The following is a 15,445-nucleotide window of genomic DNA, read 5'->3' as shown; positions in this document are numbered from 1 at the left end:
TTGTACCTGTCATCAAAACCATTATTAGGTGGCCCAAATGCCTGGTCAAATATATCCACCTGTCAGAAAAAGAACAAAAACCATGCTCAAACAAACCCATCAGTCCTCTGTTAAGATGATATGCTTCTATTACCATATATTAGAAAGCAAGTCTGATGACTAAAAATAAGTCAGTCAGTCAGTCTCAATGCTGGCAGTCTCACCAATGTGTTTTTGTGGGTTGAAAAGACTCTTACCTGTGGCTGGGAAGCCATACTGACTGAGGCAGCTTCACTGACATCTATTAGTGGTTCAGGGTCATCCTCCTCCTGGTCCTCAGGTTCCTCATTGTCTGGGATGACAACCATTGGCTTCACATGCTCTGCTAGAGCAGAGGCACGGAGGAAGTTTGGAGGTGACTGGAACAACAGACAAACACAGAATATAAATAAATTCCTGTCAGGAATACTAGACACAAAGCTAAAAGAGAAAAAGGTACCACTTAGTGACGGATGTGACTCAGTGCCATACTGGTGGTCACTCAAAAGCCTTGTCCCTGTATAAAGTGAATAGGTTCTGAAGAGTCTTCATTCAGCAACATCCAAGTACCTCCACAGCATAACACAGATCCTCAAGAGTCAATTAAATAGAAGTCAGCTCAAAGCCATAAACACATATGCTTTGTGAGTCATTAGTTGCCCAACAGGTAGTACAATATATTGGTCAAAAGTAGAACAGGACACCGCTGACATCAAGACCAGAAAACCCATGATGCACAGAGTATTCCACCCCAAGTCCAATAACCTAAGGATGTATACTAGTCAGAAGGAGGAGGGAAAACCTACGTCCATTGTCCGTCATGAGGCACAGAATATGTGATGGCTTCAAACAGATGGGAGACATGGATACCATGGCAAAACAAAAAAAAACCTCTCCATGGAATGTACTGTTAGATATCAGAGGTGGTTGACATAAGATAATCCTATAAAGGGCTGGAAAAGGCAGGATTAAATGACAGTACAGAGGTGCTAGTCATGGCAGCAGAAGAACAAACTAAGCAGTAGGTCAATATAAACAAAAGTGTATTGCACCAGACAAGACCAAAGATTCAAACTGTGCAAAGGTGCCCCTAAGACAATCCAACACCCAGTAGCAGGACGAAAGATGCTGGCGGAAAAGCATATACTGAAAGACAGAACCATATGGCAGGGATCATATACAGGAACATGTGCAGGTATATGAGCTGGACACCCTCAAGTCATAATGGGAGTGGCAAGAGAGTGTCATGGAAAACAACAACACTAAGATCCTGTGGAACCTGCAGATCCAGACAGACATGCAAGTACAGAGTGATGGTAAATAGAGTGAAGGTAGATAAGATGCAGAAAACAGCAATGCTAATAGATGTGGCAATCACAAATTACAGTATTATTAAAAGGAAGGAATATGAAAAGGTGGTGAAATACCAGGGGCCTCATTTATAATAAGTGCACATGCAAAAAAAAATGGGTCTGAAATGCATGCAAGCAGTCTCCTGCAGAAAAACTGGGGTTTATAAAGAAATACTTGGTGGGAAACTGGGCATGTTGGGCAATTTCACCCATGTGGTAGAGTCATATGCAACATTTATAGAGAGCAGGAATTGACAACACTCTGGAATAAAGCAGGGAATTGCAGCAAAATGCATAAAACGATGTCTATATTATATTATACATAAATACTACATATAGGCTACACATTCATTAAAAGCATGCAAGCTTAAACGGTGTGTTCTGATGTGTTGATTGATTTGTGTAGTCTAGTTTTCATTGTATTCATATTTATTGAATACCTATTCCTGTTTCTATGTATTCCTATTTATTACTACAAATAACTATTTGCTTCATTCAATTTGGCAATCCCCTCTACAAGTGAAACTGTAACTCATTATGGGTTGGTAATAACTGTGGATAATTACAGGCTGAAAACACCCGTAAAACAACTGTAAACATTTATAAAATGGCTGCAATGGTACTATATTGTCTTTGGTACAATGGCCTTTTGACACTATTAGAAGACCAAGACAACTGAGTATTATGTTTTTAAGAGACCACAAAGATTTTTTCTTGCCAATGGTGATGACTGGCTAATGAGCAAATTTAGATTTGTAATTCTCTTGTAACCATGTACAGAGTTGGGCCCAGTTTTAGAGAGACCAACTTTGTAAAATTGGGCAATACCTGTCCACTTACAGGTCTTAAAAGCCCTGTGATTCGTGGCAACCGGTTGCTTCCAGAGTGAATTAGCTTAGAGGTTGGGGATATCCCAGCCATCCTAAAGTACAAATCAGCAAAATTCTCTTTTTACCCTTTCACTCCACTTGCATGCCACTGTAGCCACAATCTCTTTAAACAATAAATGGGACACCCCACATATTCATGAGGTAATATTAACCATTTCTTGATATTTGTGGACAGTAACAGGATGCATGCCAGTTATTCTTGCGCATGCACACTTTAATTTTGTAATCCATGCAACATTTTATAAAGGAGGACCCAGCGAATGAAAGTAGAATGAACAAAGTTCAAACAATTTGTTCCAGTGATAAGAGCACATGGGACTGTGATCCATAAGCAGCAGGGGTGCCTCCATTAGGTGCAAGGGATGACGAATCTTAGTTCAGAAGAGCACAATCCTGGGAGCACAAATACTGGTCCATACCTTCAAACTCCCAGGCCAAAATGTGAGAAAACTAAGATATGAATACACTTAAATATGAAATAAATGCACACTATTGTATGCCAGAGCAGGACACGGTGGCATTCAAATGTCTGAGTACACCTGGTCAAAATTTGTTACTGTGAAAATAAAGAGAAAAAGAGCCCAATGCAAAAGTCTCGGCAACCTGCTTTAGTAGCAACAACCCCTTTGGCAAGTATCCCAGTTCTAGCCAGAGTCTAGACAGAATTATTGAGAGGAGGATTTTTGCCATTCTTCCTTGTAAAAAGCTTCTAGTTCTCTGACATTCTTGAGCTGTCTTTAATGCACTGCTTAGCAGTTTAACGCATAACAGTTTGAGAGGTTTTCTACACTTTTTTACTCTTTTTCTCCTCAAAAATAACTCAGATCACTGCAGCCACAAAATTGTATTTTAACTTGTTTCCAAATTTCATCAGGCTTGTTAAGACTTTGCAAATGTCTGAGAAGGAGTTGCTTGCACCACCTCTCCAGAGTGTGTTAAAATGTCTTGAAGGTCTTTTGTAGTCAAAGATGGGTTTTGATTTGCCTTTCTAGCAATACTGTGAGCGGTTCTCTGTGAGCGGTTCTCCGTGAGCAGATGTCTTGGTCTTCCAGACCTCAGCTTGACCTCCAGCATTCCTGTTAACTGCCATTCTTAATTACATTACGAACGGAGGAAACAGCTACCTAAAAAAGCTTTGTTATAATCTTCTGCTTTTTGGGCTTCAATTATTTTATCTTTCAAAGTGCTAGTCACCTGCCATACAGATTTTTGGGATGAGATTTGAGGAGTCGGACCTTCATAAAGCTTTGAATTTTGCATCACCTGGCCATCACAATGACTGTGAACAAGACAGTGCTAACAAGTGAATTAAAGATCTGAGACCTTGGTAAAAGGTAACTGAAAGCTCAAATCTCTTGGGGTTCCTTAACTTTGTACATGGTGGTCCTTTAACTTTCTTAACTCTAAAAATGTACCAAACAAAAATAATACACTAATGTTTCTTACAGTGTTGAAAAGAATGTTTCCTCTTTAACTTTATGCCTTTTGGAAATCAATTTATCTTCTACTCACATCTCTGTTCATGGTTAACAGATATATTTTCACCAGGGTTGCTCAAACCTTTGCTTACCACTACATGATTGTTGTTTTTTGCATATTTTATTGAGTTTCAGTGGCTGCATACCACTTTAATGTATAATTTAATATTCTGAAATATATGTTTGTAGCTTCATGGCTAGGTGTGTTAAGTAATACTATCCTTACAGAGGGTGAAATCAAGCCAGTAATAGAGTTTCCAAAAGGTTTGCAAGACTTACATCAGGTAGCCTTGGAATCTGTATGAGTCTTTTGAAGTATAGCATGTCTCTTGCTTTATTAAAAAATGTCTTGAGACTGAAAAAGAAAACAAAGAAAAATGTGCCACATAAAGCATTTGTATTCATTTCAGCTTAGACTTTTAAAGTTTGAGAGAGTTTATGAATTTGCTCCTAAAACGTCATCTGTTCTCAGTCCAAATTGATCTTTATTGGTTACATGATTTGTTACATTCAAAACATTTCTTACTGGTCAGCGGATTTCTTATAATCTAACTTGTTTCTTACTGGTCATATGATTGATTATATTCCTATTTATTTCTTATTGTCTAGCAAATTCACATGATTTTATCCACATCTCACTGAAAACTAGTCACTAACATAGACATGTGGTTTTGTACAGAATGTGTTTTGCCAGTGCTTATGGCTGTCCTAAGATCAAGTATGGAATAACACGTAATGGGAAGTCAAAAGAATCTGCCTGTAATTTTTGCAATACTTTGCAAAACAACAATATCAAGAATATATAAACAAATATATTTTATTGTGGTTCCAGTTAATTCTCCATAATCACAATAGGATGATGAAATGAACATTTAGAGGTATGGTGAAAAAAGGGGAGTCTAAAAAATATTTGGTACAAAATTAAATTTAGCACGTTGACTGGGAATAGTTTTCTAACAAGTCAAGTGCACATGGGTGCTATACCATGTAGTTCTATAAATACATGCAGCCTTTCCAACTGAGAGGCTAATCCTGTTCTCATGTGTAAATTCTTAGTAGCCAGAATTTGCCATGTCATTTTTTTTCTTTAGTTCTGCAACAAACTCCATTTTAACCCACTTCAGTTGACTGACGCACCACGGACACTTTTCAACTTAGATATGTAAACATTACCCATTTTCCATCAAGAATTTTTTTCAAGCATTTTATGAAAAATTATTTTATCTGAGATAGTAACAGTTGATAATGGTCACCCACCCTGTAAATCTATTTGTATTTTTAGTTGGTGGTTCTACATACGAATAATCAAAAGGTCAATCACAGTATAGTATTAATCCAGCATATTTAACTTGGTTCAATTAATACCACATTTTTAAATAGGCGAAAGCCCACGCCAGGGGTTCTTTGCTGTGCAGATACTTGCCTGTGGAACTGATCATGGAAGCGTTCACGATGGCCTTGTAGTGTGTCAGCTGGTAAACCTAAGGTCCAGAATATGCACAAACACACCAGCAAAGGACATTGAAAAAAAGCTTCTAGCCAATATATTAATGAAATAGACAACCATTTAACTTAAAATTAGAAAATATGACTTGCATTAACATTTAAGCATTGTGATTAACCTAAACGCAGAAATGATTAACAAAAAAAAAAAAAAAAAAAAAAAAAAAAAAAAGACTCACAGGCATGTAACTTGAAAAGCAGCTTGACAGTGTAATGGTACAAATGACTACAGTCCTGGACAACCTGGATAAGCGGAGCTAGTTTACACTGGCCTGCTGTCAAAGTAGAGATTGCAATGGAGGTATTGAGTTGCCGTAGGACTGTGAAAAAGAGACAGTACAAACTGTTATTAATGTAAATGAAGCCAGAAATACAGAAGTTTTACAGACCTTAGGATATACGTAGATCCTGTAAAAATTCAACCTTTTAAAAAGTCGTCAGATTCATTAGGATTACAAATGACATACAGCCATTATATTTCTTGCAAAGCAATGTTTTTAAAGTAAATTTTCAAAGTCAAAAGGTATTTCTGGTTATTACTTGTCAGCAGATCAATCAATTAAAATAAAGAAAACTGATTTAAGTATTCAACCCCTTCAGACTGGTAGTGAGTAGAACCAAGTTGGTCATCCTGATGCTTCTGAGCAAACCCTAGATTTGCTTTAAAATAATTTATCAGTAATTACTTCTCTATTAGTACCCTCCCATTTAGGCAATTGCATGCAGAGCTCCTGATATCTTCTCTCCAGTCTCAGCTTCTGAATTATGTAACCTTCTGACATTCTGTAACAACAAAGTGCTGGCCTCTCTGTTACTTCCATAACAAGTCCCCTTTTTGTGCTGACACACATGTTTTGAGGGACAGCTTTGTCTAGACAGTGCTTGAATGGTCTTCAGTTTCAAAGCTTTCCTTCAGATTCAGAGTCTGTCCAAATGATACATGAAATAAGGGGCTTCTTATTTAAAAGGTTACTTTTCATAATTTACAGAAGACAAATGTAAACCAACTATGTCCTCATTTGGGCAATGTCAAATTTACAAACTTGAAGCATCCACAGCACAGGGTTTTTTTTTTCTCTCTCCAGTTAGCAATATTTGTCACAAAATATTCTCTCACATAAAACCAATATTCCTTTAAATTAGTCAATCATTCTAAAAATAAAAAATAACAGCCCAAAATATTAAAGTGTCTTTTGTAATCCAGATTTTAGAATTTAATGACTAAAGAGGGATATGAGGGGTTGGGCAAAACCAGACACTTGCGGATATGAAAAAGGAGGCGATTTATTAATTGTACAGGGCTATGGAAATAATCCAAGGTACATAAAAGGGGCAATCCAAAACATAGAGAAATAACCAGTCCAAGTCTGAAACAAAAAGCACAATGACAAAAAGAACCAGACAGAAAATCTGAAGGGGGTAGGCAAAAAGACAAAAACCAGAAATACGAGAACAGGGTACGATACACAGAAAGGCTATCCAAAAAGAATGCTCGGTATGCTTTTAGCTAAACTTTAGACTGAGTCTAAAACATTCTTATATACACTTGTAATCAAGACATACATGTGAGTTCAATACTCTGGTGACACAGATATGATTGGACGCCTCCGATTGGTTGCGTTGTTGACTGTGCAACAAATAGGCTGCTGGGTACTGTAGTCTGCCTTGGGATCTGGCGTTATGACTGGGGATGAATACACTTCGTACTAACATAATCTGACCTTTACTATAAAATTACTGAAAGCATTCCTAAGAGAATAAACCTGTGCATTTTTTTTTTCCATCAGTTTCGGACTTTGCTTAATTCTCATTGCCCAGTCATGAGTTTGCTCTATTTGAGTGCGTTTATGACTAAGCAGAATGAGCTCAGCAATTGAGATTGGAAAGTAGAAAGTCATCCACAAGGAACTTGAAATTAGGCAGTCTACTTAAAACAAAATTATAATGTCCCTAGATGATTGAATTCCACATTTTACTAAAAGACAAGCAGGGTTAAAGGAGGATATCATAAGCAAATATACACTGTTATATACTAAATTTGATCCTTAATTTGACCAAAACATGTTTGCAACATTATTTCACAGACAAAATATTTCAAGCTTCAATTTTTATGGCAGCAGGAGCATGGTAGTAGGCAGGAGGTGACCACTAATTAGTGTCACTAATAAATGTGAATGTATCAGTGTAGTGCTAAAGCTGAAAACTGCTCTATAATAACAAGACAGGCCCTGCCTTAGATCACCATCTATTCTACCAAAATGTTAGCATATAGAGCAATCTTACCGAGAATATAAAGGGTATACATAATAGTGTCACTATAGCTATCTAGAGAAACAAAAGTATACAAGTCTTGGCTATGTTTTATTTAAGATTATTTAAACAACAAACTGGCTGGTCATACCATGAATCATCACAAATCTGGAATGAAGAGCACTTTAGGTGAAGAATTTCCTGTCCACCAGGTTTTCAAAGCTTGGTGTGGGTCAAGGAGAATCAATCGTTAAAATATAGTAAAAGGGAACACTCACCTCCTTCAGCAAGCCGAAGCTCTACATCCATGTAATCAAACACTTCAACAGTCAGCTGGAATCTGAGTACAGAAAACCAAGACAGTCTCATGAATTCTGTGTCAAGCAGGTCAGACACATTTCTTTAAATGTGCATTCTGTTAACTTTTTTGCATCTGATATATTTGGAACCCAAACCAAATATGCACCATTTTGTTCCTTAAGCATTCTTAGAAAATGTCTGCTGCATAAAATGAGGGAAGGGGCATTTTTTTCCCTCTTTTTTGTTTTTTTTACATTTTTTGCAATGGGGCAGGGGGGCAATGTGTGAAGCTTATCATGTGACTTTCAAATAGCTAGCATGGAAAAGTGTAACCAGTTATTTAAACCTTAAGCTCATTGAGCTGTTTACTGGGAATATGAACAGTTGTGTACAACAGAAATTGTCAAATGTGAAGCCTACTTATTCTTCCAATAGTGTAGCAAATGTCAGCTGAACCACTACAGAAAACTCTGGCATCACTTCAGATTTCAAGCCTCATTACATTTTAACTATTCTCATCAACATCTGGGATATTTTTCATTTTTCATAATACTTTAACTTTTCTTTTTTTGATACTTTGGAAAATTAGAACTAAATGTTTTGAAAACTAGCAAAATAAAAAATAGAACATACATTAAAATCATTAAGAAAAAATTAGATTTAAAAGGGGTATATTCTTAACTAGCTAAAAACAATACATCAGAAAGAAACCCATTTAAAGTCCAATATGAATAATGTTGATAACGAATATGAAATAATGAATCACTATTTGCAACTTTTTTAGCATTGTGGAAAAGCCTATTAGTGTGACATGACACTGAGACAGGAAAGAATAACATGACTTGTACCAGCTGGTTTAATGGGTAGCATGACTTGTACCACTTCCATTGTCTAAAGACAGAGCATTGGGAGTGGTGTAACTATCCACACACATAGTAGTTATTGTAAATGATGCCCAGCCTCTGAGATACACCTATGCAGTACAGGAAATGTTGACACTGATTTTGCAACAAAGTCTCCCCCACAAACACAGATTTTCTAAAGAATACAGAAAGATATTACACTGATTTTTATTGTTACTATTATGCACTTCTTTTTGACCTTCAACTATTTATTCACACCTCATGCCCAGACTGGTGTTGACAGGACTGGGAGTTAATCAAGTAGCACTGGGAAACAACTAAAAAGGTAGCGCTGATTTATTTTTGTGTTAATTTCTGAGACTTAAATTTTGTGATGTTTATGCAATAATTTGGAAGCAGTAGGTGGCATGAGCACAGAGACCTTAATGGAGTGAATCAGGCTGACATAGTGCACCACTAGTGTGAAGTTAACGGTGAGTGGTACCTAGTCAGAGCTTGAGATAAAAATTGGTGTGGAGACTCTTCCATGCAAGCTTCATTGATACAGGGGGACATACTGAAAACTATTAGTGGCTCTCATGGGGAGTTCCCTTGACACTTTAAACTTTACTAACTCTCTGCCAGTGTAGATTATCTATATTTGGTGTCATTATTGTGAAGGGACATTTTAGTTTTTTTTGTGATGGATAGACCTGTAATTTGGTAAGAGTGGGTCATTTGTAAATATGCAAATTGACTTTTTTTCTGCTCTGAAAATTCACACATGGAACTGCTGAATCTTAACCCTCTTTTAATCATTCAATCATTTAACCATTCAACCCAAGACCCACTTGTGTAGCTGCCTTTTTAATTGTAATGTTGAAATCTTTTTTCATGCAGTGTTTCAACTAATTTGCCCAATTCCATATTCATTCTGTTCTTTAGGAATATTTTACAGAAAGACAAAATGACCCAAGTGAAATGGTGTACCACATACACATTATTGATGTCTGTTCCAGCTGTGCGCTCCAGGAGCTCATCTGAAGCTTCTAGGTTGCATCGTATTTCTGGATGCTTCAAACAATTAAACAAAACAAAACAAAAACAAACCAACCAAAAATCATCAACAGAATTGGATTTGCATTGGTTCTCTAAGACTTTTTAATTCTTCCACTACCTATCGTACTCTAACACTGTAGACAATATTTTTGACCTGCTTATTACTAATGCCCAAATTGTCAAAAATATTCAGTGAAGTCAATAAACATATCCATACTTTCTCCCATTCTGCAAAGAGCCTACAGGGAGCTGATAAATGCAGTACATCACTGATCGCTTAAAAGAGAGCCCCAAAAAAAGATTAATATAAAAATAAAATATTAAATATTAAAAGGGGCAAAAACTCTAGGTAGGCTCCCACACTATTGAAATATCAAAAGGAAAACTAACAAATAAATGTAGAAAATATGCAAAATATGCAAATTCTTCACATTGAGCTTAAACTTGAACCAGGAGTATACGATTAGATTATTCACTGAATAAGATTCACCTTCCATTTTCCTCTTCTGTAAAATGCGAAATGCTAATGAGGCACAAAACAACACTAATCTATTAAAAGTGGCCCCTCACCTTGGTATGAAACTCCATCTTGGAACAGAGAAGCTTGGTATATAGACCAACAAGTTGGCCATATCCATATCTGTCTCTGAGGTTTGCCTAGAGACCATATTGAATAGTTATTTTCATCTTGAGTTGCTTAGTAAAACAAATTACATAAAAAATTATCAAAAACAGGAGAAACATCTTAAACAATAATTTATGTAAGAGTTCTCAGACCATTGTTCAGCTTACCCATAGAATTCCAGTCTCAGCGATGTCACTGTAATGTCTCATGCAGTCTTGTAAGCTCTATAGAAAAATTTAGGGCTGTCAATACCATGAACGTGACCTATGAATGCTATGCTAAGAAGATAATGTTCTCTCTGTTCTGTGTCTCCCAACTCACATTAAAGGACATTCATTCATAAGAAATTGGTAAGCTATACACATTCAAACCCTGACCAAAAATAAGAGAGGACACAGCAGTTCCTGAAAATCAGGAAACCTAGAAGGACCATATACAGGACTCTGAGATACTACCAGTTTAACACTGGTAGTTTAAATTGTAAATGACCAATGTGTGTATTAATCATTCTGTACTAATTTAATTTAAGAAAAACATAATTGTAAACAATTAAAACAGTTTTAAACAAATCTGATCAAGATTTTCTTGGTGAAATATTACATTTAAAAATTTAACTAATCTTATTAAGGTTTTCTTGGTGAAATCTAACATGCTGGAACCTCAATCACATCTGTACAAAGGCCACCACTGACTGATTAACATAACAGCATATTAATAGGAATAGAAATACCAAGCCATGCTTCTTACCCAAGGGTAGCATAGCCAGTTTAGTACTTTTAGACACCTATTAATGAATGGCTGCAACATCTCTAGTTGAATGATTTGGTATCCAAAAGGTTTCCCACTGGGTACAGGATTCCTGCTACTAGCAGCATATATTATTGCTTAATCATTAACTCACATAATTCAGTCTGTAGTTTTAAAATATTCCAGCAACAATAAAAATTCTTAAGTATTAATTATTTTCTATGCATTCCATTAACTCTTTACACTCTCAGAAGCCACTGATGGTTCTAAACTCTCATTCCTCACCCTCTTTATTTTTTACTAGTAACTAAATAAAGTTCTCTCCTAGACAAAAAGGTGAGGCTTCCGTTATTTCATAAATTATAGATTAATTCCATCTTTTCTGTCCTATGCTAGCATCTCGATACTCTGCTATGTGCCATGGCACGTTCAATTAATTTTATAAGGAGTTAATATGTTGCTTTGCCAAATAGTTTAGCAAAATAGTGCTCTTGGTATGCAATGTTAATGGGATGGCAAAATATTCTTTAGCATTAAAGCATCAAGCTGACTGCTGTCAATAAGGTTGGGGATTAAAATGAATAATGTCAAGAAAGATGATAAAGTGAAGACAAAATATGCAAAATATTAAGATCATAAATTGGGGAGGGTTAACTTCAACACTGACAAAAATGCATAAAATGGATAGAAACATTAAAAAAAACAACCAAAAAAACACTTGCATTAGGGTGGCCATCACGAAGGACTTTATGCAAAACATGGCAAAACTTCCAGCTGAGGATGGCACTACTGGACAAGGGTAGCCCAATAGCATAGGACCAGAAAGTGTATGCCCCCTTCTCCCGGTGGGTTCCCAGGATAATTCCTAAACACAGTCAAGGTTTATAGACACACAATAGCCACAAAAAATTAAGTTGAATTAGCAAATGTCTGTAACCTTTATCTGAAATAATAATCACAAAAAAAAAATAATCACAAAAAAAAGTCATCCTGAACATGGTGCTTATTTAAGTAAGAATGAGAATTCAAGGTGAATACGAAAACTTTTCAAAGGATACGTCGGGCATGTTTTTCCTTTACTGGTGTCTCCGTGGAGTTAATGGCTTTACTGATGCTGCTGAGCTGGTGGAATGAGGAGAAAAAAGATTACATTGTATTTGAAAATTGCTATTTTAGTTCTTATTTAACTTGTTATAGCATACTTCTCAATCTTTTATAAATACTTGTGGAGATGATTACAGCACTGCTACTGGTAGATCGCACACTGGCAAAAATACAAATACAGATGTAAAAATACAAATAGAGTCCTGTTCTATAAGAACAATCCAATGGATAGAGAAGTCTATTCAGTAATTGAATAGAAAGATACAAAACTATAATATCCTTTGATTTCTCTGCCCTTCCCTGTATAACAATGCAAAACATGAAACCTTTACATGGTAGTGCACAAATTTGATCATTTAAGGTTTTTGGATTATCATTTACAAATCACTGAAGTAGTCCTAATCTCAGACAAAATTTCCAGGGATCATCTCATGTAAACTTTGAGAATCCCAAAGCTCCAATCTTGTTGCCTGTCCGGAATGCAAATTCCAGGAGTCTGTAAATGCTTTTGAGTGACATAGGTGCTTTGACTTGGGTTTGTTGTTTTCTTGTTTTTTTTTTTTTTTTAAACAATTCACAAGGAATCAAACTTTTGCTTGTCCAGCTAGCAAATTGCTAGCTAGTTACTGTCCAACTTTGCAAGAACAGTGAACATCTTTTACCCAACACCTAGGTGACAAAGGTTTGTGAGGTTCACATCATCTTTGTGCACTCAGAGATAAACTTTGAATATCATTAATGATATAAGCTAATAAGCACTTTGACAGTTCATATGACAGCACTCCACATTGACGCAAGTTCACCATTCATAACTGAGACTGAGATTGTAGCATTGCACAAACTTAAACGAAATTTAGCATGACTGATATGCAGCAGCTATAGTGCATATAAAAGGCAACATATTTTTAATAATGTTCTAAGGAAATGCACATTGATTCTAAAACCATATTTAAAAATGATTAACTATGTCTGTTTTTTGCCAAACACAATGGAATTGGCCGATTTCTCAGATTTCCAATCCCTTATTATATCACTGCCCCTTTATCAAAAATGCACCAAAATCAGCAGGCAAAGTCCATAACTTAATATTCCTGTTGTTTCAGATAATTACCCAAATAATTCTTTAATAAGAGCCATGTGGATTGAATTTGCACTTGTATTGATTTGTACACTGTATAGGCTGCAAATATCAATGTCAATGTGTTTCAATGTCTTGCAAACATTTTGATACCAAATATGTGAGCATCTTGCATAGTTCATAGTTCAAAAAGTGCTTGTTTGCATCAATCAATAATAGCAGCAAAGCATTTTTGAAATGATCTGCATAAATAGCAGACATATTAAACACAAACAGCTAATTAAGAACATCTTTTTGATTGTCATTTTACACAATTGAATATCATATACATTGTAAACAACATGAATTTGATAATCAAAAAAAAAAAAAAAAAAAAAAGTAACCTGAAAAACATTACCAAAACCCTTTAAGGCAAAAGCTCCAAGATGTTTATTTCATGGCTGAATATTTCAATGAGTTATTTCAACAATTGAACAGTTGCTAAAAAGAAAAACTGCATATAAAATTATAAGTATAATACAGGATAACAGAAGGTATTGATATGTATGATTCATGTGGCAGTGACAGTGGCGTGTTTAATGGAGGAGTGGGGGTGTTCAGACAACTGAGCAATTCTACATTTAACGAGAATCAATTGTGACATGCCACAGACGTTCTCTTGGTTGTAACATCGTGCCATTATCATCTCACACAATTTAATTTTCTGCATCAGTCACAATTGACAAACTCTTGCATAAAACATGCTACATTTTACAGCCCCTTCATGTACATTAAAAGGGCAGCTACCACTATCCATTCTATATTGAAATAAAGAATTTGAAAATAATGTAGGTGTAATATTGTTAAATATTGTTAAAGCTTCACTCTTCCTGTACCTAAAGGTCACAGAATTTCAACTGCAAAAACTACCTGTTTTAGAATCACCATTTCTCTGATGTTACAAAAACAAACATATTTACCTATTCAGCCTAGAGGTGTTGGCCTGCCCACTTACACTGCAGTTCTCAGGCATGTTTCAGCTCCAAGCACCTTTTGATTGAGGAGTATTACAGGGTATCCAATCGGAACAGAGCTCATTTATCTTATATTTGTCTTAAACAGTAACCTGTTTCTAAAGGATTTACAATGGTTAGAAAAGGGTAAAATATAAAAGATAAAATATAAAAGATGTGGTGCAATATGGGCACAATAATGTTTCTCTCATCCAACTGAATAAAAAATGTGACTCTGGTTATTCTGCACAGAAAAAAAGCTCATTTTTTGTACTATTTTTAAAAATGACATTTTTCTGACCTATAGCACACGTTTTTAACAGAATGAGAACAGAGTTAAAGGAATTACTAGGAATAAATCCAGAGTAATGAAAGGAGCAGAATTAGTTAGTGTAACGTACACTGGCATGAGACAAAAGAAAAAAATATCAAGATACACAGGGGTAGTAGTTTTGAGCACTAGGGTAGGCATGGCTGAATTTACCCGTGTTTGTGTTAAATTCAAATAAAAGAACATCTTATCAACAATATCAAACTCAATGTTTCGCTTGACTGACAGTGCTGGTGACTTTGTTGTTGCTTTTGTATTGGAAGTTTTATACACCTAGAAATAGCAAAAGTTTCACAAGGCTCTATGACCATGCCTATTCCCAGTTCATCACTGAGACATTACAGATTTCCTACAGCTGGCTCTTCAAATGGAAAAAGTAATCAAATGGGCTAATTAATCTATATCCCCCAAAACCACAAGTAACTTTATATGTGAGGCAGGTAGAGTGAAGATATTCATACTGGCAATTATTTATCAAAGTTGCATATACAGGAGTACATGAATGACCTACAAACTACTCTAGGTTGGACTCTTGAAAACATGGAAACAAGCTGTGATTTAAGGACAAATCATGAAAGTTACATGAAAAAAATCAAGTGCCAATGCACTGGTGCCTCTTACATGTAAATTGCAAAGAACATGCCCTTTTGTGCCATTATATACATAATATTTACACACAATATTTAAACACACACTAAATCATGCAGATGTAGTGCTATTAAGCTAATGAAGCATTAAGCAAATTGCTCAGTCTCAATGGAAGAAATTTTAGTTTAATTACCCAAAGAATTCCTCAACAGCTGTGTAGATTGATTTTGCACACCTTGGAAGCATTGATATGTACAGATATACAGTGTAAAAATGTCAGCATGTTTC

General features: G+C 35.7%; 1 protein-coding gene across 1 annotated transcript in view; it reads right to left on the bottom strand.

The window, feature by feature from the left end:
- hip1rb (huntingtin interacting protein 1 related b) overlaps nucleotides 1–15,445 on the bottom strand; it is a 46,285-nt gene that overhangs the window by 18,541 nt on the left and 12,299 nt on the right. The window contains exons 2-12 of the mRNA XM_035526652.1: nucleotides 12,123–12,186; nucleotides 11,787–11,929; nucleotides 10,485–10,541; nucleotides 10,263–10,349; nucleotides 9,631–9,707; nucleotides 7,770–7,831; nucleotides 5,421–5,561; nucleotides 5,162–5,219; nucleotides 4,018–4,093; nucleotides 237–398; nucleotides 7–59 (exon numbers count right to left, since the gene is read on the bottom strand). Coding sequence (XP_035382545.1) covers nucleotides 7–59; nucleotides 237–398; nucleotides 4,018–4,093; nucleotides 5,162–5,219; nucleotides 5,421–5,561; nucleotides 7,770–7,831; nucleotides 9,631–9,707; nucleotides 10,263–10,349; nucleotides 10,485–10,541; nucleotides 11,787–11,929; nucleotides 12,123–12,186 — 980 coding nt within the window. The remainder of the gene's footprint in view (nucleotides 1–6; nucleotides 60–236; nucleotides 399–4,017; nucleotides 4,094–5,161; nucleotides 5,220–5,420; nucleotides 5,562–7,769; nucleotides 7,832–9,630; nucleotides 9,708–10,262; nucleotides 10,350–10,484; nucleotides 10,542–11,786; nucleotides 11,930–12,122; nucleotides 12,187–15,445) is intronic.

The sequence above is a fragment of the Electrophorus electricus genome, chromosome 5 (genome assembly GCF_013358815.1).
Source record: "Electrophorus electricus isolate fEleEle1 chromosome 5, fEleEle1.pri, whole genome shotgun sequence".
Lineage (NCBI taxonomy): Eukaryota > Metazoa > Chordata > Actinopteri > Gymnotiformes > Gymnotidae > Electrophorus > Electrophorus electricus.
The sequence above is the reverse complement of the archived record's forward strand: the minus strand, read 5'-3'. Positions and strand labels throughout refer to the sequence as shown.